Below are 25,847 nucleotides of genomic sequence, written 5' to 3'. Positions count from 1 at the left end.
AAGGAGGAGAGAATTTGATCCTCCAGAAGCAGAAACTGTACATCTTGGGCCCCTTACCGCTGATGTTAAAACTTAACACCTTAGATCATCTGGAGAAAATAATACTAATTTCAAAGGGTTTCACTTGACCAATAGCAACAATGTGGACAGGAAGATGGCCTACACTTCACATATCATACCTTAAAATATCTCCATGGAAAACACCAGGAGGAGTAGTAATATAATAATGAAATTAGGACTATTAACTATTATGACAGGGACAGACACATTCACCGCTACCTGCAGAAGGGACGGAACAGTTTTTAAAAGGCAGTCTGAATGTACTGCAGTCTTATGTACTGTATTTACAGGCCATAGAAACATAGAAGTGACTGATAAGAACAGCTGAGGAAATAAGTCAAGATTCCATTTGTGTACATAAAGATAACAGGCCTCCACCGAATGTAAATAGACCGTGGCAATCACCTTAGACCACACAGACCTGAGGCTACAAGGTGCTACCGTCAGTCAAAACCATTTAGGACTCCACCTTGCGAAACAAATTATGAAAAGACAAACCCAGTAGAAACCCCAGAAACTACTTACGGTGGCAGAGAAATAGAAACAACCGATCTTTTAATGTAAATAGGCCTAAAGAAAAAAGAAACACCTGTCAACCCAGCAATCCATTTACTGTAAATAGTAACCCCTTTATAAAGCCAAATCCCACTAACAGATAAGTCACCAATAACCGAAGGAGAGAAAACCCCAGGGGACCCTCAGAGGGACTCAGCAGTCTCTGTCTCCCGGCTAAAGCCAGAAACATCCGTCCATGTTATAGTAACCGTATCAATAGAAAACCCTCTTGTAAATAAAAATACTACTTATACCACTATGCTGCTAGATACGGGGCCCAAGTAACAATGATACAGGATATCCTACTGATTTAGAACATTTTACCAATAAAAATGAAATACCTAAAGGACTGAGAGGTATTTAGTGACAGATTCGATTCCTAACAATTGATGACAGACCCCCCATGAAGGCTAAACGCCTTAGAGGTCCCAATTTAGGAAACATCCTTGGAAAGCATGTAATAGGACATATTTAAATTAAGGAAAAAATTAGTGTGCCTACAATTTCACCATAGAACAACCCGGCTGGCCTGTGAAAAAGCCAGATGGGTCCTATTGGTTTACAGTAGCTTATATGATTTTAAACAAATGCTCTCCCCAAATTGGAGGAGTACCCCCGGATACAGGTGCTATCATAACCAAGATCACCACTGGATCTGGAACTTACTACAGGCTGATATGATAGGAAAAGGTAGGATAAAAAGAGGGAAAGGATAGGACCTGAGGTCCCGGGTGGGGAAAAACACCTATTTTGGAACAATGCTGGGAGTAGGTCTGAACACAGTAAACCCCCTCAGGCTTAAGGTTCCTCTTCAGAATGTAACGGGCCCCACCTACTCCCCCTGAGGCTTCCCTCAGGAATTTGACAAAAGACCTAAGTGTGGTCTTAGGCCAACTCTCATAATGGAATTGAGCCAATCAGGGATGGACCAGCCAGCACCTCGAGCTACCAGGCCAATAAGGGTAGGACCTGAGAGGGAAGGGGGGAGGGGTGGTTAAGGGGTGAGGGGTGAGGGGTGGGCTACCCAAAACCTTATAAAACAAGGACCCTTGCTTAATGTCCTGGGCATTCAAAAGAGCTTTCCTACTATTCTTGCTTTTTATTTTTTTAAATTTTTTTTGTTAATGTTTATTCATTTTTGAGAGATGGAGGGAGACAGAGCATGACTGGGGGAGTGGCAGAGAGAGAGGCAGACACAGAATCCAAAGCAGGCTCTAGGCTCCGAGCTGTCAGCACAGAGCCCGATGCGGGGCTTGAACTCACGAACTGTGAGATCATGACCTGAGCTGAAGTCTGACACCCAACCGACTGAGCCACCCAGGCGCCCCTATTCTTACTTTCTAATCTTACACCCTAATAAACTTCTGCCTGCTGCTCATTTTATGTCCACCTTTTCATTCTTCGAAGGAGCGAGACAATGAATCCCAAGTATCATGGCAAAAATGATCCTGCAACAGTGATAGACTTCTCTGACATGCTGTTTGCTGTTGTAGTTGATGAGAAGAGCCAACCCATGACTAATCACATGGGAAGGCAGACAACGTGGGTTTACGAGGTTGCCTCAAGGACACCTTAACGGCCCAGTAATAAGCCACAATTTCTAACACGACATCCTACGGTTCTCCTAAAAATAGAACACACACACACACACACACACACCAATATTTCCTATTTGATGATATTCCTATTTATGGTGATAACTTGGAAGAACAGACTAGGGTCAAAACCGTTAATTGAATTTCTTACGGTAGCAAGATGGACCATCGAGCCAGGTAGGTACAAGGACCCCACACTAGAGTAAGATTTCTGGGTATAATTTAGTCCTCTGAAGGCAGAAAAATATCAGTCCCGTCATAGGCCCAAATGATAGGAACATTTGGATATTGGAAACAGCACACACTACATATGAGGGTAATATTAGAACACAGTTATGAAAAAACTAGGAAAGGTAGGGTATTTAGGGGAATATTCAAGAGCCGGACTTGCTTTTCAAATGATAGCATTTGAAAAATGCTATCACACCTTTAATACACCGGCCCCAGCTAACGAGGATTCTAAACATCCACTGGAGTGCCTATACTCTTACTTGGGGGCGGGGGGGGGGGGGGGGGAGGAGGAAGAGGAGGAGGAAGAGGAGAGAGAGAGAGAGAGAGAGAGAGAGAGAGAGAGAGAGATTCTCTCTGGGATTCTAGACATTCTTATCCACTGGATAATGCCTCAAGTAAGTAAACAAAACAGTATGTGTGGGAAAATCCCATTTTGTTTGTGTTTTTTTGTTAGTAGGATCTTTTTTATTCAGGAAAAACAAAACAAAACAGTTTTCCAACCACACGGAGGAGGGGTATGGGTAGAGGGAGGTGTCCGTCCATCCAGCCCCAGCCCCCAGCTCATGTGGGGTAATGGCCCCCCAAATAAAAACGGTGCGTGTGTATGGGAAGGAGAGGGGTGAAAAAGCAGTAGGGAGAGGTGGGGGAAGGAGACGGACGGACGAGGTCAGTACCGGGAATGCTGCCGGGCGGGAGGCCATTTCGTAACATTTCTTGTCGATCGCACCACCCTGGACACCCTTGCCCCTCAGCAGGATGGGCGTCTTGGAAGTCACGTGACAGTGATGTTGAAAGTGCAGTTGTGCAGGTGCTGCTGGTATGAAAACCCACGGGAAATCCCCTGTCCTGCAGCAGCGAGTCCAGATTGAAAGAACATTTCTGGCTCCCGGGTGTCAGCCTATTCACGAAGGAACCGGACTGGTCCTGGCCGACCGGGACACCAGTCTCAGCTGGCATGATGTTGACGGATGTTTGGTTTTCCCAGGACGGTGGCCCAGACCGAGGGCGACTCCTCATAGCCCACGATGGCCTTGTCCTGACTGGTGCCGCCTGCGGTGAGGTCGTGGATGTGGGTGTTCACCCACCTCGGTGCTGCTGCTGGGGCCCCCCGGGCGGGGCTCTCGCTGGGCTGGGGGGCTCCGGCTGGCAGCGGGGGGGAGGCTCAGAGTTAGGGACTGCCCTACCTCTACAGACCGGCTCTGCTCATTGAGCCACAGCCCTCGCACCGCCCCTGAAATCCCATTTTTGTATATAATAAGCCGCTCAGCAAGGTAGAATTTTGTTTTAATTAGTAGAGAAACTACCATTTAAAATTAATAGCCGTGGGGCACCCGGCGGGCTCAGTCGGTAGAGCCTGCAACTTGTGATCTCTGGGTTGTGGGTTCGAACCCTTCTACGTTTTGTGCAGGGACTACTAAAAACAATAAATACGTAAACTTGAAAAACAAACGGACAGCTGCATCTCTGTTAGTCGGGGTCTCCCACTACTCCTTTGTTCTGGAAGGGGGATTCCTTTCAATTAGGTGGAGTCAGGGAAGCAGGGGAAAGGTGGAGCTGGCACCCTGGGGGGTGGTCGAGGCTGCTCCTCTTGTCCTGTTCTTCGGTACAAGAGTTTGCTGGGAGAAGGTTTGCAAAGTTTCCCGAAGACTTCTGGAGGCTTCTGGGAGGTGTTCAATGTGACACTTTATACGTTGTGAAAGGATCCCCACCTTCCGTCGCTTTTGTGTCGGTGTGAGAACACCTAAGTTGTCTCAGCAGATTTCAACTACGTAATACGGAAGTTTAAACCATAGGCATCATGCCGTCGCTACATCCTCGGACCTTGTTCCTCTCGTAAGGGAAAGTTTGTGCCCTTTGCCAAGCTGCCCTTATCTCCCCCCTTCCCAGCCTCTGGCAGCCACTATTCTACTATGTTTCTACGAGTTTTGCCTTTTAATTCTTTTCCTGAGTCCACACATAAGTGATACAATGCAGTGTTTGTCCTCCTCTGTCTGGTTTATTTCACGTAGGGTAATGCCGTCCATGTTCACTCATGTTGTTGCATGTGGCAGGGTTACCTTCTTTTTATGGCTGAATATATATATATATATATATACATATATATATATTAAATAATAAATATAAATAATAAATAATTAAATATATTATAGATTATCTTATTTAAATATATAATATATATTTATTTTATAAATATAAAATATACGTAGAAAAAGGTATTTATAAACATTATAGGCATAAAATCTTAGACACTTAGGTTGTTTCCATACCATGCTGCGATGACTATTGGGGTACAGATACCTCTTTGAGCTGATGATTTTGTTACTTCGCATACATGCCCAAAAGTAGGATTGCTGGGTCACAGGGTAGTTCTATTTCTAACTTCTTGCTGAAACTTTGTTTGGTTTTCCAGAGTGGCTGTACCAATTTACACCCCCAACGAATGTGCAAGGGTTGCCTTTTCTCCACATCCTTGCTAGCATTCAGTATTTCTTGTCTTTTTGACAATAGCTGTTCTAACAGGTATGGGACGATATCTCACTGTAGTTTTGATTTGCATTTCCCTGATGATTAGTGAGCATCTTAACATGTACCCATTGGCCATTTGTATGTTTTCTTTGGGAAAATATCTATTCAGGTTTTCTGCCTGTTTTTTTATTTTTTTTTATTTTTTATTGAGTTATCTGTTTTGCTTGTTTGTTTTTGCCATTGAGTTGATGAGTTCCTTATATATTTTGGATATTAGCCCTTATTGGACATATGGTTTGTAAATATTTTCTCCCATTCCAAAGGTTGCCTTTTAGTTTTGTTGATGGTTTCTTATTCTGTGCTTTTAGTTTGATATAGTCTCACTTCTTTATTTTTGCTTCTGTTGCCTTTGCTCTTGGTGTCCTGTCCAAAAAATGATCACCAAGACCAATATCAAGGAGCTTATCTCCTATGTTTTCTTCTAACAGTTTTATGGTTTCCAGTCTTTTTTTTTTTTTTTTTAACGTTTATTTATTTTTGAAACAGACAGGGACAGAGCATAAACGGGGGAGGGTCAGAGAGAGAGGGAGACACAGAATCTGAAGCAGGCTCCAGGCTCTGAGCCGTCAGCACAGAGCCCGACGTAGGGCTCAAACCCACAAACCGCGAGATCATGACCTGAGCTGAAGTCAGATGCCCAACCGACTGAGCCACCCAGGCGCCCCCTATGGTTTCCGGTCTTAAATTCAAGTCTTTAATCTGTTTTGAGTTGATGTTTTTGTATAGTCTAAGATAGGGATCTAGTTTCATTCTTTTGCCGGTGGATATATGATTTTCCCAACACCATTTATTGATGGGACTATCCTTTCCTTATTGTATATTCTTGGCTCCTTTGTCAAAAATTAATTGACCAAATGCAAACAGATTTATTTCTGTGCTATTATGTTCCATTGATCTATGTATCTGGTATTTATGCCAATACCACACAGATTTGATTGCTATAGTTTTGTAATATAGCTTTAAATCAGAAACAGTGATGCCTCCAGGGGCGCCTGGGTGGCTCAGTTGGTTAAGCTACTAACTCTTGATTTCAGCTCAGGTCATGATCTCATGGTCTGGAGATCAAGACCCTGTAACTGGGCACGGAGGTGGAGCTTTCTAAGGATTCTCTCTCTCCCTCCCCCTATCTCTCTTAAAAGAAAAGAAAAGAGGGGCGCTTGGGTGGCTCAGTCGGTTGAGCGTCCAGCTTCGGCTCAGGTCATGATCTCACAGTTTGTGGGTTCGAGCCCCACATCGGGCTCTGTGCTGACAGCTTAGAGCCTGGAGCCTGCTTTGAATTCTGTGTCTCCCTCTCTCTCTGCTCCTCCCCCACTCATGCTCTGTCTCTCTGTCTCCTTCAAAAATAAATAAAAACATTTAAAAAAAGAAAAAGAAAAGAGAGAAAGAAAGAAAGAAAAGAAAGAAAGAAAGCCTCCAGCTTTGTTCCTTCTCCAGATTTTGGGGGTTATTTGGAGTCTTTTGTAATTTCATATGAATTTTAGGATTATTTTTTCTATTTCTGTAAAAAATGCCATTGGAATTTTGATAGATTGCATTAAATCTATAGATGGCTCTGGGCATTATGGATATTTTAATGATACAACGCTTCTAATCCGTGAACACAGGCTAGCTTTACATTCTTGCATGTCTTCTTTACTGTCTTTCATCGGTGTTTTATAGTTTTGAGTATGTAGCTTTTTCATCTCCTTGGTTAAATTTATTCCTAAGTATTTTATTATTTTTGATACTATTGTAAATGAGATTGCTTTCTTAATTTCTCTCCAATAGTTCCAATAGTGTATAGGAATGCAACTGATTTTTATACATTTTGTATCTTGCAACTTTATTAAATTGTCCATGTTTCATTCTTTTTTTATTATTTTTTTTAATGTTTATTCATTTTTTGATAGAGACAGAGCGTGAGTGGGGGGGGGGGGTGGGCAGAGACAGAGGGAGACACAGAATCCAAAGCAGGCTCCAGGCTCCGAGCTGTCAGCACAGAGCCCCACGGGGGGTTCCAACTCACAAACTGTGAGATCGTGACCTGAGCCGAAGTTGGACGCTTAACCGACTGAGCCACCCAGGCGCCCCTCCATGTTTCATTCTTAAAGCCAACTATAAGCAAGGCTAATCCTTTGGGTTCTCTTCCTGAGCCTACCATGGAAGGACAGAAACATACAGTACATATGATGTACTATGTATACCTGTTAAATACATATGTAGTAGAACCTATAGTGTATATATATATATACACACACACACACACACACACACACACTATATATATACACTATGAGCACTTACAAGTCAATAAGAAATGAGTAACCCAATAGAAAAATGGCAAAAGGCTAAAAACAAGCAGCTAACAGAAACAACAGAAATAACTAACACTTAAAAAGAGTTTTTATTTCATTCATAAACAATTTAATAAACATGACGATTAAAAACATAGATGCTACTTTTCATCTAACAGGTTAATAAACAGCAGGATAAAATTGTCAAGACTGCTAAAAATTCATGAACGTTTTCCAATTATTTTTTGTTTATATATTATTTAGTTTAAGGTGGATTCATTTGTGGGTAATACAAAACCCAACTCAAACAGGTTCAAACAACGGGGATTTGCTGGGTGGTGGACCGGATCCCAGAGACAGGACGGGCTTCAGCTCTGGTTTGATTCAGCAGCGCCGTGACGTCATCGGTTTCTTTAGAATTCTCCTCTCTGACTTCTGGCATGTCAGTTTCATCCAAAGGCTGATTCCCCATCAAGGTCCCAAGATGGTTACCAAAAACTCCCCAAGTACGGTCGACACGTGCATTCTTTATGCCATAGGGCAACTTTGAAAACCTTTCTACAGGGAGTTCTCCTTGATCGGCAAATCCTTAATTCACCAATACGGAGTCCAGAAATTCTGTTTCCCAGCCTCCCTCGCAGCTCTGCCGATGCCCTTCTGGACATTCACGTGCAACTTAGTGACACGAGGCTGCAAGAACCATGCAGAAATCCTCCAGGTAAGGGTGGCAGCACTAGCTGCACAGGCTACGGTTGCAGAGGCTCGGCGGGGGGGGGGACCCTAGGGCCCAGCACCCCTTGCCAGTGTGGTACTTGTGCTCAGTGGGCCAGCAGTTTCTCCAAAACTCTGGAACAGTTATGCAGTAGGATGTAGTCTGCTGTATCCCCCTGAAGCCTGATTCTCGGGCCTTCCCAGAGACTCTCTCAACTCCCTGAAATCCTTTAACAAATTCCTTTTCTGTTTAAACTACCCACAGTTCATTTCTACTGTGCAAGAGGAAGAACTCTGACATACAGAGAAATGTTCCCTCATCACGTCTGGGGAAAGGAAGGTCAGAAATTCTCTCGAAGGAGCAAGATGTGGGGCACCCGGCTGGCCGAGTTGGTTAAGTGTCCAATTCTGGCTTAGGTCACGATCTGGCGGTTCCTGTGTTAGGCTGCCAGGTGGGGCTCTGCCATGTGGGGCTGGCTGCACGGAGCCTGCTTCAGATTCTCTGTCTCCCTCTCTCCGCCCTCCCCTGCTTGCACTCTCTCTTTCAAAACTAAATAAACATTAAAAAAAAAAAAAAAAGAGCAAAATGTTTCCTTCTCTGATGCCTCTGGCAAACCTTTTTTCTCAAAAGCCAGAATTGTGTTTTGTTTTGTTTTTTTTCCCCTGGATTACTGGGGCTCGAGGATGGGATTGCACTTATGATGTAAGTCTCAAGCCACGTATCTATCCCTTAAGGCTTAAGACGAAGGACAAAGAGAGACGAGTGAGAACAGCCAGGTGACGATCAGAATATTAAAGAAGGATGGAAAAGTGAAGGCATATGGGAGGGAGGCGGGCCTTGAGGTCTACCAGAAAAAGCTGATCTTAAACCCCTTAGTTGTATCCGTACCTGGCTCTTCACACATATATTCCTCTTTGGCGCTCCCCTCTCTGCATGAACACTTGTCATGTTGCTGGTCACCGCTTGGCACTTCTGGAAACAGTCACCAGGACAGAATGCAGCTTCCTCTTTCTGTGGTCCGAAGAGGTGTGAGTGAGGGGCCAGTTCCTTGTTTCCTCAATCTCCCTTTGGTAAGAATTGGGGCAACGAAAAGAATGACAATGCCTTTCTCCTTAGTTTAATGGAAAAGTCCTTATGAAATTCAATGCTCATTGTTATACTCTATTTCCTAATTCTTCTCCCCTATTTTTAGGCACCCACCTCTCTCAACAATGCTTCTTTCTCTCCTCTCAAAGCCGGTCTTCGTTCATTCTTTGAAACAGCCCACCCCTTCCGACGGATTGGACTGTATTCCCGGCAGTGTCCTCACAATTCGGAGCCTGTTCTGAACAGTACCTTTCCCAAGAATGAATCTCACCCTTGGTACTACTGACATTTTAGGCTGGGTCGGTTTTGGCTGTGGGGCCCAGTACTGTGCATGTAGGTAGCATCACTGGCTTCTACTCTCCCCTCCGGATGCCGGCAGCATCCCTCCCCCGTCATCCTCCGCCCCCTCGAGTTGTTAAAACCCAAAACGTCCCAGACACTGCTGAATGTTCTCGGGGGGACAGAATTACTTCTCCCTGAGAACTATACACAAATGCCCTGGGGAGTAAGAGCAGTGAAGTCCTCTCATAGTCCGAGTGACCGTGGGGAACTGGGACTAGCCAGGCCCCACACAAACTACAAAGTGGGTGAAAGAACTCACTTCTGGGACTTGTGGATGAGTCACTTTGTTCTCTTAAAGGTGCTGGAGGTTACTGTTGAATCATCAACTCCCAAAGACGAATATTAATTTTCATAGAGTACAGCCTGACATCAAAGTGGAGTATACTTTTTCATCTGCCCTAGAATTTGCAATGCCACGTCGCTTTTTTTTTTTAAATTTTTTTTAACGTTTATTTATTTTTGAGACAGAGAGAGACAGAGCATGAACGGGGGGGGGGGAGGGTCAGAGAGAGAGGGAGACACAGAATCTGAAACAGGCTCCAGGCTCCGAGCTGTCAGCACAGAGCCGGACACGGGGCTTGAACTCACTGACCGCGAGATCACGACCTGAGCCAAAGTCGGCTGGTTAACCGACTGAGCCACCCAGGCGCCCCAAGGCCACATCTCTCTTAATGAGGCATTCCACATTATTACTTTTAATCGACCTACCTTGCTTCCAAATGTATCTTCTTTGGATCATTCCTGGGCAAAATTCCTTTTAATTCCCTTAGATTTGGCCCAAAGAGTCGAAATTACTTGGAAATTTAATCTTGTAGGTTTTTTTTTTTTTTGATGGTGGTTGTTATTTGGTGTATGGTACATATGTATTTGGCACATGAATTTTAGGTTGTCTTATACACAGTTATTAAAAACTTTTAATTGTAGCCTTTATTTATTTATTTTTTTTTCTGGAAAACGTCATCCTTTAGTATGATGAAGTGTCCTCCATTGTGTTTAAATCTTTTTGGCTTGCATCGTCTGACATCAAGATAACCACCTTTGCATTCTTATTGTTTCATTTGTCTTGTGTATCTTTGTCTGGTCTTATTTATCCTTTCTGAATCACTTCGTTTAAGTGTATCGCTTCTACGTGACTTTTGAGGCATCATAAACCATACCAGAACTTAGTGGCTTAAATCAAGAGCCATTCAGCTCATAATTCTGTTGTTTGGTTGGCGCGTGTCATCTGGGCTGCCTCGGCTAATCTCTGCTGGGCTTGCTCATGTGTTTGAGGTCAGCAAGGGGGCTGGCCGGTGGCTGGATTCTCTGAGATAGCTTTGCTCACACGTCTAACAGCTAGCTGGTTGTCGGCTAGGCCTGGGAGAGTGACTGGGCCATGTGTCTTTCATAATCCAGCAGGCTAAACTGCACACTCAGAAGTCACAGGGTTTCAAGTGTAGCACGACGGGACCAGCCCTGATGACCGAAGGGTCACTTGCATTCCAACTGCTGATGCCCACTGGCCAAAGCAATTCACAGCAACAACCCAGACTTAAGGGCTGGAGGAAAAGACTCCACGGCTTGATGGGAAAGATTTCGCACACGGCAAAGTCACAGATGAAGGGAGGGTAAGAATTTGTGGCCAATTTTATCATCTATCATATCTAGGTTTTCCTTTGCGAGTCAACATAAAAGTCTTCTCCTTTCAATGGTTGATTTAAACCCAATTGCATTTATGATTGTTATGTTCAATCTCAATTTTGTCACACTTTTCAGTGCTTTACTTGTTAAGTGTATCATGATTTTTACTGTTTTTCCCCATTTGGCCTATTTGCTCTTTTTAATTTTCTTCCTCCTTCCTTCCTTCCTTCCTTCCTTCCTTTTCTTTCTTTTTCTTTCTTTCTTTCTTTTCTTTTCTCTTTTCTTTCTTTCCTTTCTTCCTTCCTTTTCTTTCCTTTTTCTTTCTTTCCTTTTCTTTTCTTCCTTCCTTTTCTTTCCTTTTTCTTTCTTTCCTTTCTCCTTCCTTCCTTCCTTCCTTCCTCCCTCTCTCTCTCTCTCTCTCTTTCTTTGAGAGACAGAATCTTAAGCAGGCTCCACATCCAGCCTGGGACCTGCTGTGGGGCTTGATCTCATACCATGCATGCAATCATGACTTGAGCAGAAATCAACAGTTGGATGCCCAAATGGCTAAGCCACCCAAGTGCCCCTTCTTTTGGTGTTTATGCATATATTTTACCTTATTTATTTATTTTGTATTACTTGATTTTATTTTACACTAGGTAGTGGGCACAAAGCAATCCTCTTAATAAAGTTGACAATTAGCTTCACTCAGAACATTTTTCATAATGCACATTAAAAAAAAAGTATTCATCTAACAAATTGTTCTGCAATCCAAATATACAATAGCTTGGAAAACAACATTTAGAAAACAAAAGCCAATGTAAAAAGACAGATGAAAACAACTAGAGCAGTACAGGTTTTATATGGCTCTGATCTTACAGTTTCCTTGCTGCATCGTCAATGTCAGAAATCTGTTCCTTCAGCTGGCTCCATTGCTCAGGATTTAAAGAAATACCTTTTCTTCCTGGTTTCATTTCACCTTCCGGATCCACCCAATATTCTCTAACATCAATTAGGACTTTCCCTTTAAAGTCTGGAACACTGACATACCTCGTTTTCCCCATCTGAAACTAGTTATCATCTCTGCTGCTGCTCTGCTTAGAGGACGACAGGGCTCTTCACGTCTCACCAGTCTTTGGCTTTACAGGTTTTTCTGGAGTAACTTGCTTTTTCTGCTTTAACTTTCTGTCAACCTCACTGTCAGAATCAGTGCCAGAAAAGCTTGCAGAAACAAGTTCCTTTGGTTTACGTATCGCCCCGCTCTTGCGGCCGAACAGCCTTCTGCTCGCTTGCTTGTAAGTCTCTTTTAGGTAAGCTTTAGATCAGCATGGAGCCCAACGTGGGGGTTTGGGGGTTGAGCTCACGACCCTGAGATCAAGATCTGAGATCACGACCCTGAGATCAAGTGTGTATACACACTTGAAGGTTTACCTTTTTACTAATGCCTTTTTCTTAATTATTTGGTCTCCTTTTTCCTTACTTCCTTCTGCTATTTGGTTTGTCAGGTTTAAATGACATTTGATGGTATCATTTAAATATTTTTTGATTTCCATCACCCACTCACCAATCAGATTACGTATTCTACTTTTCCTTTCTGATATTTGCAACGTACTATGAAATAGGTCCAAAAACTAAGATAGATTAATGGACAGATGGACAGAGGGATGATTAGATAGATGTGTGATAAAGACAGATACATGTCATAATAAGATGTTAATGTTAGAATCTTGTGGTGGATATGTAGGTGTTCTCTTTAAAATTCTATACTGTTTGGGGCGCCTGGGTGGCTCAGTCGGTTGAGCGTCCGACTTCGGCTCAGGTCATGATCTCACAGTCCGTGAGTTCGAGCCCCGCGTTGGGCTCTGTGCTGACAGCTCAGAGCCTGGAGCCTGCACCGGATTCTGTGTCTCCCTCTCTCTCTGACCCTCCCCCATTCATGCTCTGTCTCTGTCTCAAAATAAATAAACATTAAAAAAAATAAATAGGGGCGCCTGGGTGGCTCAGTCGGTTAAGCGTCCGACTTCGGCTCAGGTCACAATCTCACTGTCCGTGGGTTCAAGCCCCGCGTCGGGCACTGTGCTGACTGCTCAGAGCCTGGAGCCTGTTTCAGATTCTGTGTCTCCCTCTCCCTCTGACCCTCCCCTGTTCATGCTCTGTCTCTCTCTGTCTCAAAAATAAATAAACGTTAAAAAAAAATTAAAAAAAAAAAATAAAATTCTATACTGTTTAAAAATTTAAAAATTAAGGCGTAGGGGTAAAAGAACCTAGGAGCCAGCCTGATGGTGTTTCCATTGGCCAAATCATTTTTTTTTTTCTGTACCAGTAATAATTTATTTTTTTATTTTTTATTTTTTTCAATATATGAAGTTTATTGTCAAATTGGTTTCCATACATCACTCAGTGCTCCTCCCAAAAGGTGCCCTCCTCAATACCCATCACCCACCCTCCCCTCCCTCCCACTCCCCCTCAACCCTCAGTTTGTTCTCAGTTTTTTTTTTTTTTTTTTTAACGTTTATTTATTTTTGAGACAGAGAGAGACAGAGCATGAACCGGGGAGGAGCAGAGAGAGAGGGAGACACAGAATCGGAAGCAGGCTCCAGGCTCTGGGCCATCAGCCCAGAGCCCGACACGGGGCTCGAACTCACCAGCTGTGAGATCGTGACCTGAGCTGAAGTCGGATGCTTAACCGACTGAGCCACCCAGGTGCCCCTGTTCTCAGTTTTTAAGAGTCTCTTATACTTTGGCTCTCTCCCACTCTAATCTCCTTTTTCCATTGGCCAAATCTTAAACAAAATACAGTATCAAAATACATAATGATAGGAATAGAATAGATTATAATCTATGAGTCCATGATGATATGAACAAATTTATAACTGAATGAATAAGTAAATAAATGGGAAAAAAAAGAAAACTCTCCTGTAAACTTACTTACAGAATAATGCCAACTAATAAATATGGGAGGAATGAGGGATAAGAAAATTTCCATTTTGCAATCATCATAGCAACAATAGGTTCAGGGAAGAATCATCAAAGCAAGAAAAAAAATCAGTGGAAAAATGTTTAAGGAGGAACAATATATTTATACAGTCTCAAAGTATAGTCCCACAAATTACTTGCTAATTACAAAGAGAAAATGACTTTTCCAGGAAGAAAAATGGTGGACATCACCTTCAAAAATTAGCATTTAGGGGTACCTGGCTGGCTCAGTCGGTAGAGCGTGCAAGTCTTGATCTTGGGGTTGTTAAGTTTGAGCCCCATGTTGGGTGTAGAGATTTCTTACGAATAAAATCTTAAACAAATTAGGGTTTATTACGACTGTAAAATTTGTTAATAGCATACAAAGCTATGCACTATGATGTATTTCCTTACTTGCTCAGTCTTTTTTCTTAGAGTATCACTGCCATTCTTTTCTTCTTCCTGATATACTTTTTTCTGAAAGCTCCATCATATCAGGTATTGTATCTAATCCCACCAATCTTTCTTTCTTTTTTTTTCTCTTTGGGACCTTCCTTCTGGAGGCCTTCATCCTCCTGCTTCAATCTGGCCTGGCTACTCTTTAGGTCTGTTGCACCACTGCCCTTTTAGGCCTTCCCTTAACTGTTCTCTTCTTATAAGCCATCCTCTGTGAGAGTAGAATCAAGACCTCTGTAAATATATACAATGCATTGATCGATTGGCTGCAGAATGCTCTTGATTTAAATTTTGCTTGGCATACAGTAGGAACTCAGAGATACTTGCTGAATGACTTAGTAGGATCATCCAAACGTTACAAATGCTTTGTATCATGAAGTTTACAGGTTTGTTTTTTAACACATGGTCATAAATATTAAATAAGCAAAGACAAGAGAAATTATGCATACTTTGCGTATATGCATAATTTTCTTACAAGGAACTCAAGTTTGTTTAGTATGAAGAGGTCCCAGTAACACTTACTGATTGCTCTCTGAATCTGAAACAGAGCTAATGAACGCTGCAGGGAACAGACGAGACACACATTCTTGTGTAGCTGTAAAAGCAAATTCACAGCAAAAGTCAGGGTGACGGGGTGATGGTGTTCCTTGCTCAAGTTGAAATGCTTAAACAAAGATTGGATTTTAGTGAAAATAGGAGTCTTGAAACATGCCCTCAGTGTTCAGATACTCATAATTTTCAGCTTTCCCAAAATACTTACTTCTATTCATTTTTTTCAAAATAATTCTGATACTTTATCCTTAGAAGTTATCTTACCCACGTAAAGCGACTCTCGTCTAGGAGAGACACTAGTGGCAAGGGGCAGTAGTTATTTAAATAGCTGTGAATGGTATCAGAGAACTGGCAACTGACGGAAACACGAACAGCAGTATTTGGGATGAGAGAGAGGGCTTACCTAGGGCGTAACTGGAGATAAAAGGTTTAATAGTTTCCCTATTTCTCTTTAAAAATTTTGCTGCTATGTGGACAAAATTTACATACCCATATGTGACACATGAGTAATTTTCTTTTTTTGCATACGTGTTGCATTTTTTGGAAAGTTAAATATGCAAACAGATTAAAGAGACAAATATTCTCTATTACATGTCGCAAAAAAACCAGTGCTCCTGCCCCACGCCATTTTCTGCTTTCCATTCCTTACACAGGAGACGTAAGGTGACATCCTTGCTGCTCTTGATTTCGTCTGTTTGTTTCTACTTCTCTCCTATCATTGAGGCCCCTGTCCCTTACCTACGCAACACTCTAGAGTGTGGAGTTAGGAAGTAATGACATCTCGTTTACCGTCTGCCCTTTACCCTCTCACTCTTCCTCTCAGCCCCCAAAGGGCTTCTCTTTCTTGCAGTGCACGAACTTTCCTTACACCAAACCCTTGTCCTATTTACTCTTTCATTCATTCATTGTAAACACTCTCTTTTGTGGCCTTATGGGCTTGGTTTATATCAGCCTCTTTCCTCCCAAACAAAGCTGGACTCCTCCCAAAATAACAAGTGCTTACTTTCAGGCTATTGTCTCAATATGGACTTCAAAAACTCCTTATTTTGAAATTCGAACCTGTTTTCATTGGGTTTGCTCCTTCCAAAGATGCAAGTATTTCCACTGGTTCAATCGGTGGGCCCACCAGAACTATAGATTATCAGGGAGAAAAATCTACTGATTTAACATCCCCCCAAAACATTACACTGAGGCTACTATACTCTAAGAATGTATTTTATGGAGTTTCATTACACAGATGGAATATCAATGTTGCCACTAGCAAGTTCGGAAGCAGTGAAACTCATCCTTGGAATGCATCACCGGTGCTCCTTAACATCCAGCCCTCCCTTCCTTCCTGGGCACCAAGAAGACTATCCTTCCCAGTCCCACTGCATTTTGATGGGGCCAGGTGAGAGGTTCTAGCCAGTGAAGTGTGAGTGGAAGTGACGGCTGAGGCAGTGAAAAACTGCTGTGTGATGCCGTAGATTTCCTCTTCCCCTCTGAAAGTGGTGTCTCATGTTGAGATAATTGAGTTACAAGATCAAAGTAGTCTGGATCACTAAGACGCTTCTTGGAGGACAGCGACCCTGGAGAGTTTACGATGTTAAGATACTGAGATTCTGGAATTGTTTTTCAGTGTTTACAAAGCAACTTTATTGATGTGTGAACATGCTTGACAGAATATGAAGAAAAGAAAAAAATAATGAGATACAAAATTGCACACACAGAGACATGAGAATTATCCAAAGAAAATATATGTGCCGAGAAGGAAGTGCAAAGAATTTTGCTTAAAGAAAACATCCAGCTTGTGGAATCGCAGCGTTTTATTTTACATGTGATTCTTCAAATGTGCCAAATTTTCTAGAGAAGGCATGTTATGCTCTGAAGACAGAAAAGAGAAATGTTTTGAAATGACACTAGAAGAGCAGGGGGGAGGAGGAGGAAAAGAAATGGATGAAAGCTGGAAAAGAGGAATGGAGGAGTATACTGGAAAGGGAGAAATTCAGGCCACTTCCCCGAACACTGCACTCACCGCAGGCTCTGTGCCAGGCACAGCACAAGCCCCGTGGCAAACAGAAAATAAGAGTATGAGGACCACCACCACCCCTGGAGCTTTGGTCTGGGGAGAGGCTGGGAAATAGCAGCCTTCCGAGTACCTATGCTGTGTGCCCGAGCCAAAGGGAAATCGGGGGCTGTGGGGAGGTGGGGTGTAGGGAGATGCAGGAAGGCTTCCTGTAGGAGGCAACTTGAGCTGTCTTGAATGAGCTCTAGAAGATCGCCTGGTACAGGGAGGATGATGAGAAGGAGTGAACGAGAGGAGACAGACATCCCCGAGGAGGCTAGTTGTTGAGTTTTGTCACAAGAGACAGTTATGAAATTCGTTATTATCAGAACACAAGCATATGCCATCCTTCTTTGGCCACTGGCCTACTGCTTAATTAATGATTCTTGCCTAACTAACTACACTGGCTTATTATCAAATTAATGAGGGTACCTCTTATTGAGAAAGGTTGTCATTTTAATAGTAGAAATTTAAATTTTTTTTACAAGCAGTGAAACTTATTTACTCATTCAAAAATATTTACTGAGTGCCTACCACGTGCCTAGTGCTGGATATAACAGTACTTAAAAAACAAAACAAAACATTTTTGCCCTTACAGAGCTTATATTCTAGTGGGGAAGTCAGACAAATATTAAATCAACAGCAACAAAAATACTTGCTAGTTAGGTAAGTGTTTTGAAGGAAATAAACAATGGCTGAGTTAGACAGTAACAAGGGGGGAGAAATGGGGAGGAGACATTTCAACCTACACATGAAGAAAGTGGGGAGGAAGTTGTAAGTCATATGAGGAAAGACAGATCTTAGTGATTTTGAGAACTGAAATAAGACCAATGTGACCGGGCAGTAATAAATGAGGAACAAGTGGCAACATATGAAGTTGAAGAGATACACAGAAATAGATCATGCTGTGGTAAGGAGTTTAGATTTTATTCTAAGTTCCATCAGACAGGATCGCCTTATCTTCCCTTGACCAATGCTGCGCAGTTAACTACATCTGTGTTCATTTCCCACCTGCCTCAACAAATGATTTATCCCACATCTTTCTGATGGTTAATCCCCCCCTTCCACCCTCCGTGTTATGGTTGCCCTTTCCTCTCCTCTTTTCATGCACTTTGCTTCTCGGGCTCTTCTGAATCCCCAGTGCATCAGTTCTGTGACCCAACCTATAGGATAATCTATCATCTTCAGTCTTAAAAATACACCTAATCTGATACTATCCTTCCTAATTGATAGCTTCTGACCTATTTCTATTTCTTCGTGTTCCTTTATAGTCCCAGGGTTTTAAAAATCAGCTGACTGCTGATTCCCAAACAAGACCTCTCCCACAAGCTCTAATCCCATATACCCAGTTGCCAATTTATTGACTCCACTTGAACGGCTGGGTACAAACACTCCCGATCCCCTCCCCCATCAGTGGATTATACATCAGTTCTCCTTGTATCAGTAAATGATTCTACTGACCACTCAGAAGTTTAGGCACCAAAACCAGGTGTCATCCTTGATCACTCCCTTCTTTCACCTTCCTATCCTGTTTATCAGTAAATTCTTCAATTTGTAACTCAAAAACACATCAACTTAGCTCATTCCTGCTAATGTTACCTTTCGTGATCTCGTTTGGATTTCTGAAACCATCTCATGATTTACTTCTCTGCTTTCACCTTGCCTTTCTTTAATGCATTGTCTACATAGCAAAGTGGTTGTTTTATTTTAACCTAGAATCTTTTACTAAAAAGATGAAAATTGTAGGGGCGCCTGGGTGACCTTTGGCTCAGGTCATGATCTCACGGTTTGTGGGTTCTAGCCCCTTATCGGGCTCTGTGCTGACAGCTCGGAGCCAGGAACCTGTTTCTGATTCTGCCTCTTTCTGCCCGTCCCCCATTTGTGCTCTGTCTCTTCCTGCCTCTCAAAAATAAATAAATGTTAAAAAACAATAAATGAAAACTGTGGTAAAATAAACTTTTATAACAAAAGTAGTATGTACGATGGGCAAAACCCATAAATATAGAGAGCTGATGGGGGGGATGGGGAAAATGGGTGAAGGGCCATGGGAGGAGAGGAGACATAGGCTTCCAGTTATGGAATGAATAAGTCACAGGGATAAAAGGTACAGCATAGGGGACAGAGTCAACGGTATGATCATCGCACTGTATGGTGACAAGCTAGCGACACTTGTGGTGAGCACAGCATAATTTGCAGACTTGTCAAAATCACTATATTGTACACCTGAAACGAATGTAACATTGTGTGTAAGCTATACTCCAATATAAAAATTAATTTAAAAAACTTCGCAAAACTCAACCATTATAAAAAAAGGTACACAATAAAGAAAATAAAAATATACATTTCTACTTCTAAAGGTTAAACTGCTAAAACCTTCCAGCATAATCCTAGATATTTTTTGTAGTACACAAATACACATATATGCATTTTGTAACCAAAGTGAGATACCGTAACATACATACTGTTCTGTGACTTGCTCTTTTCAGTTAATAATCTCCATCTTTCCATGGCAATACATTTGCATCTTATATTCAGTCCCTCGATATCGAAATTTCTTCAACTGTCCTGAAAATGCATTTTGTAGGGAGCCTCTTCGTACTAGGATTCAATCTGCTCTTATGTACCCTAAATTTTTTTGTTTTTTCATACAGCAGTGGCTTTTTTCATAACGATCCATCGTTGAAGAGATGGAGCCGGTTGTCCTGCAGAATATTCCACCTCTTGGATGTTTGGTTACTTCCTATGGATCATTTCGTTTGCTCCCGTATCCCCTGTATTTCTAATAAGCTGTTTGTTAGGTGCAAAGGCTTGATAGACTCAAGTTACACATTTTTGCCTGGAATGTATCATAGATGATATTGTATACTTCATGCTACATCCCATCAAGAGATACGACATCAGATTGATGCACAGGGTGGCCTTTTTAAAACGTAAACTGTATCATGTCGATATCGCCTAAATCCCACTTATGGCTTCCTTGGCATTTATTCTATAATACAAATTCTGTAACTTGGCCTACAAGGTTCTGAATGACTGATGCTTGCTTACTCTTCTAACTTTATTTTATCCCATTCCCTGTGTGGTTTTTAAGTTTTTGCCACCGTTTACTTCAACTTCCCGAACAAGGGAAGTGTTTGCTTCCTGGGGACTTGGCACTTGCAACCCCATCGGTCTGCGAGATTCTCCTTTGCCACTCTTCCCCTCTTCTAATGTCAAGCATCATCTCAAAGTGCAGGTCGTTTTCAGTTGACCCCAGAGAAGCCTACTCTGATCGTCTTGTTTAAATCAGGTTCTTCCAAGGGACCCTAACACCCTACGCTCTGAGCACCCTGTTTTTCCTACCATACTCTGGACACTTTGTACACCTTAGTTTCTGTGTCCTTACCTGCCTGTAAGTTGCATTGCACCGTGGCAGGGACCTTGCCTATAAGGCTCACTGTGCCCTCAGTCCTGGTGTATAGCGATGCGTGGCGTGAACTACCATAGGTCACAACAACCCCGAGGCTGCAACGTCTCGGACAGGTCGCCGCAAACTCTCGTAGGGGCCAGTAACAACACTTCACCGACAAGTTGCTCGAGTGGAGGCATCGTGGCTTTTCCGTGAAGGCGCCGCAAGCAACGCGCTGGAAGGAGAGGCTTCCGCTTGCGAAAGAAAAATCCAGCGCCCCGCGGAGACGCCCCCGTCCCGGGCCGGCGGCTCCGCGGCTCCGCGGCCCCGCCCGCCTCACGTGACTGCGGGCGGCGCGCCCCACTGCGCCTGCGCGGGAGCTCCCGGAAGTGGCCGGACCCACAGCTCGGGCGGAGAGCCCGTCCGTCGGTTCGTCGGTCCGCCGGTCCGCCAGCCGGGTCGTCCGCGCGTCTCGGCCCTCGTCGGCGTCCCGCGCGGCCTGTGCGGCCCGAACCGCGGCCGAGGTGCCCGCCATGGCGACGTTCATCTCGGTCCAGCTGAAGAAGACCTCGGAGGTGGACCTGGCCAAGCCGCTGGTGAAGTTCATCCAGCAGACGTACCCGAGCGGCGGCGAGGAGCAGGCCCAGTACTGCCGCGCGGCGGAGGAGCTCAGCAAGCTGCGCCGCGCCGCGCTCGGCCGCCCGCTGGACAAGCACGAGGGCGCTCTCGAGACGCTCCTGAGGTGGGCCCGGGGGCGAGCGGTGGGGGGGGTGGTCCGCGGCCCGCCGCCCCCGCGTCCCCCTCCGCCCGTGCGGGGCCCCTCCCCCGCCCGCACGGCCCCGGCCCGGCCGCCGCGCCCAGGCTGGGCCGGGCGCGTAGGTGTGGCCCGCATTCCTCCTCGGTGAGCTGGAAGCGGCCCCGCGGGCCGCCGCTCGCCCTGCCCTCCCGTCCGGCCCGCCCGCGCCGGCCCCCGCGCCGGCCCCGGCCCCGGCCCCGGCCCCGGCTCTGCTGGGACTCGGGCCATCGGTTGCTCGCGCGCCGCGCGCTCTCGCCGCATTTTCCCACGAGTAATTGCCCCCACTTTTTGGGGGGTCTCCGAGACACCGCCCTTCCCCCCATTTTTGCGTCGCCGCGCAACTTTCCGGGCCGGGTTAGGATTTCCTAACCGTAGTCGTTTGAGGGAAGTGGGAGAATTGGGACACTGGGACGGACGTCTAGGACTGACCGCGTTATTGTCACTCGGCCTGAGCCACCTTTTTGAGTTCGTTACAATCGCACGGCGGAGAATTCCCAGCGTTAGGAGCTGCGGTTATTTGAAATTAAACTCGAGAGGTTGTTGAAAATCAGTTTTTTTTTTTTTCTTCCCCGAGCAGGTAGGCGCCCAAGGGAGTGAATTTGTTATGCTAACAAATGCTTGTGCAGCTCATGCTGTATTTAATGAGGGTTCCGTTTGCGGTACTTTTTCGGATCGGATGACAACGTTTTCATGTAACTTAGCGGTTCAAAATGTTCTTTTGCCTACCTTTGAACAGCCTCGTTTCTTACGTGTTACATATTCTCCTTGTCTCACCGGACAGACACAGCTGTATTAGGATGCAAGGAGAAGCCCTGGTTAAACTAGTTTATTTATTTGTTCTGGTATCTGAAAAGTGTAGGGATAGTGCTTCTTTAGGTTTAAGAACCACTTAAGCCTAAAGAATCTTGCACCCATGATGATTCCCTTTTAGGTGAATTTTGTTTCTGTATTGGGAGACATGCCCCCCGCCCCCCCAGCTCTACTGTGATTACAATGGTCCGTAATACATAAATAAGAGAGTGCTTTTCTCCTTCTCTCTGGCGAAGTCCATGGCAGGCCTCTGATTGGGTTGGCTCTTGCCCACTTATGAGTGGAAATGTACTAATTTGCTTGCCCTTGTGTGAGTCACTCTCTGCTATAACTTTTCCATCCCACATGGATCAAAGAGGTAGTAATAGGGACTGGGGGAGGGCTGGTTCCTCCAAGGGAGGATACCGAATAGATTGCCCAGAGAGATTAGGACCCTTTGGTGTCCTTTTTTTTTTGTTTGTTTTTGTTTATTTTGAGCGAGCACAAGTCGGGGAGGAAGAGAGAGAGAGGCAGAGAGACAGAGAGAGAATCCCAAGCAGGCTCTGCACTGTCAGTGGCAGAGCCAGATGCGGGGCTCAAAGTTAGGAACGGTGAGATCATGACCCCAGCCGCAACGTAGAATTGGATGCTTATCTGACTGAGCCACCCAGTGGCTCAGTATCATTTTTAAAGATAGGACTGTCGGGTTGCCAAGATCATTAGTTTGAGACTTAGTATGAGCTTTTTGTTAAGGTAACCTAGGAATTCTTAGTCATTGTTTTTAGAACGAACTTAAAAAAAAATGCAAAGTGAGTTTTTAAAAAAGGCATTTGTTTTGAGAGGCGGAGGAGGGGCAGAGAGGGAGAGAGAGAATCCCAAGCAGGCTCTGTGCTGTCAGATCAGAGCCTGAATTCAGGGCTTGATCTCCTCCCACACTGTGAAATCATTACCTGGGTGGAAACCAAGAGTTAGGTGCTTAACTGACTGAGCCACTCAGGTTCCCCTCCAAAGTGATTTTTATGTAGACCAGAATAGTATTTAGTGAGGATTTTCCATTAGTAGTATTAAGAAAGCAAGGGATGTGGTGTAACAAACACTGTGATAACAGACTTGTTAAATAGATTGTTTGGTCCCAGCTCTTAAGGAGCTTAGAGCTTTCAGAGGCAATTGGTGCACAATTTCAAGACTAACAGACAAGAGGGGGGGCCTGGGTGGCTCAGTCAGTTAAGCATCCAACTGTTGATTTCAGTTCAGGTCATGGTCTCATGATTTCTGAGTTGAAGCCCTGCATCGGGCTCCTCACAGACAGAGCAGATGCTTGGGATTCTCTCTCTCTCCCTCTCTCTCTGCCCCTCCCCTGTTTCTACTCTCTTTTTCAAAAAAACTTAAAAAAGACTAACATACAAGAGGGAGTAGTGGATAGTGGTTGTGATAGAGTTCTGCTGTGAACTTTTAAAACGTCATTCATTTGTTCAATCCTTATTTTTTTAGGCATAAATGTGAGAACTATTCCTAGGTACTCAGGTCGTTGCAGAGATCGTGTCTTTGAAACTAACCGTGTTTCATCAATCATCTCTATATTATTCTCTCCTAGCCCTTTCATTCAACAACTATATTTTTTTCACTTGCCCTTCTAGTGCGCTAGGATAGGCTAATAGATATATACTACAGTCTATTAAATTTTATGATGCAGGTGTATATAAAAGTTCCTTGGGTATATGTGCTGTAAAAATCAAACAGTTGTGACATGTTCGTTCAATCAAGCAAGCAGAATATCTTTATTTTTAAAAAAAATGTTATTATTATTTTTAAGTAGGCTCCACACTCAACATGGGGCTTGAACTCATGACCCCGAGATCAAGACTCACATGCTCTACCAACTGAGCCGGCCAGGTGTCCCTGGAATATCTTACTTTGTTTGTTTTTAAAGTTCTTCTATTTTGGTAGAGACAGCGCAAGTGGGGGAGGGGGCAGAGGTCAAGGGAGAGAGAGCATCCCAAGCAGGCTCCGTGCTGCCTGTGCAGAGCCCAACGTGGAGCTCAAACTCAGGAACCTCGAGGGGGAGGAGGGAGACTTCAGATCTCAGTGTGTGTGTCTTTTTGTGGCAGTCAGTTTTTTTCTTTTAAAGAGAGAAAGCTTCCGGTCTCCTTCCATGAAAAAGCCTGGTTGTCAGCTTTCTGAAATTTGACCAAGGGGAAACGGAGGTTGGGGATTTCAGCAGTCATACATGCAGTCTTTTATGTCATCTGGTTTAGGGTGACACCTGTATTAGGGTTGGATTCAGCTGCATGTAGTAGATCCCAAGTTATCAGTTCAATTATGATTTTCTTCCTGTGAAGAGTTGGTAGATAGGTAGTTCTGGTCATCCGAGGCTGGTGTAGTGCTTCTGTGAAGTTCATCAGGCTCTGGCGGCGTCCGGCCGTCTGCTCTGTAAAGCCTAGAGTCTTCGTTCTCAAGGCCCAGATAGGAGTCATACCCAAGTTTCAGATCGTAGGAAAGACGGGAGAAAGGCAGAGGGCTCAGTTTCCAGAATATTTCCTGGAAGCTGCCCCCTAGCACCTTGCTCATGTTACTGGCTTTTAGCGTGTGTCCACATCACAGAAGGGTAGGATAGAAAAAGGAAGCTTTATTAAGGGCAGCCACATACCCAGCTGAAATGTGGGGTTCTATTAGTAAGGAAGAAGGAGACAGAGTGATGCAGGCATTTAGCACTCCCAGCCATGGCCTCTCAGTCCCCATCCTCCCCACTTACTTGTGCTTGATCCCCCAGCTTCGCTGTGTTTGACATCCTTCACATTTTCCTCAGTCGAGGAGTTGGGAGCCTGATGGTTTCTTTCAAAGATTTTCAACCATACCTTCTCTTCCCAGACTCATACTGGATTCCTTTTTTGAGTGGTGCCTCCTGTTTCTTAATTTAGATCCTTTCTGGCTTCTCCGGCATGATTTGGCTTCTACTTTGTTAGCTCCCTCTCCTCTAGGCAATTAGAGTTTCAGCTTTCTCTCTCTGCTTCATTCCTTCACTCCTCATATTTTAGAAAATTTCCTGAAACCTCTTGTATGCTATTGGGCCGTTTCCCGTTGTCTTTGTCCTTGTGCATTGACATCTTGAAGATTTTTTATTCTTTTTTTTAGTGGAATTTTGGGAGGGAACAGAGAAGGGTGTTGATTCAGATCTCCGGTTAACTGGGAGAGGGTTGTTTATATTTTCATCTCTCCACAGTGGTTTTATTAATTTACCTTCCCAGGGCGCCTAGGTGCCTCAGTTGGTTAAATGTCTGACTTCAGCTCAGATCATGATCTCACGGTTCGTGGGTTCAAGCCCCACATCAGGCTCTGTGCTGACAGCTTGGAGCCTGGAGCCTGTTTCAGATTCCGTTTCCCTCTCTCTCTGCCCCTGCCCCACTCATGCTTGCTCTCTCTCTCTCTGTCAAAAATAAATAAACATTTAAAAAAAAAACTTGACTGTTATTAATTTACATTCCCATCAACACCTATGTGTGAGTTTTTTATTCCTCTGCATTCTGGTTGATACTTGCAGGTTAATTATTTTTATTTTTTTATTTTTTGGGGAGAGAGAGCGAGAGAGAGCACGAGTGGGGGAGAGGGGCAGAGAGAGAGAGAGAGAGAGAGAGTATCTTAAGCAGGTTCCATGCTCAGCACAGAGCCTGATGTAGGGCTTAATCCCACAACCTTAGAATCATGACCTGAGCCAAAATCAAGAGTCAGATGCTCAACCGACTGAACCACTGGGTGCCCTGTTAGTAACTTAAATTATTGCTTTTTGCTAAACAATGGATGAGAGATAGTACCTTGTTTTCCACTGTATTGCCCTGATTTCTCTGAGGTAGAGCATCTTACATTTACTGGTATCACTTAATTTCTTTTTCT

General features: G+C 44.0%; 1 protein-coding gene and 1 pseudogene across 2 annotated transcripts in view; one reads left to right on the top strand and one right to left on the bottom strand.

Annotated features, from left to right (window-relative positions):
- Positions 1–275: 275 nt before the first annotated feature.
- LOC102948535 lies at positions 276–6,613 on the bottom strand (annotated as a pseudogene).
- Positions 6,614–20,763: 14,150 nt separating this feature from the next.
- LOC102961764 (programmed cell death 6 interacting protein) overlaps positions 20,764–25,847 on the top strand; it is a 73,919-nt gene continuing 68,835 nt past the window's right edge. The window contains exon 1 of one of the 2 annotated variants that reach the window (XM_042957031.1): positions 20,764–21,116. In XM_042957031.1, the coding sequence (XP_042812965.1) occupies positions 20,908–21,116 (209 nt within the window). In that variant the 5' untranslated portion in view covers positions 20,764–20,907. The remainder of the gene's footprint in view (positions 21,117–25,847) is intronic. The other variant, XM_042957032.1, reaches the window with a different exon arrangement.

Source organism: Panthera tigris, chromosome C2 (assembly GCF_018350195.1).
Source record: "Panthera tigris isolate Pti1 chromosome C2, P.tigris_Pti1_mat1.1, whole genome shotgun sequence".
Classification (NCBI taxonomy): Eukaryota; Metazoa; Chordata; class Mammalia; order Carnivora; family Felidae; genus Panthera; species Panthera tigris.
Note: the sequence above shows the minus strand (reverse complement) of the source record. Positions and strands in the feature narration are given on the sequence as shown.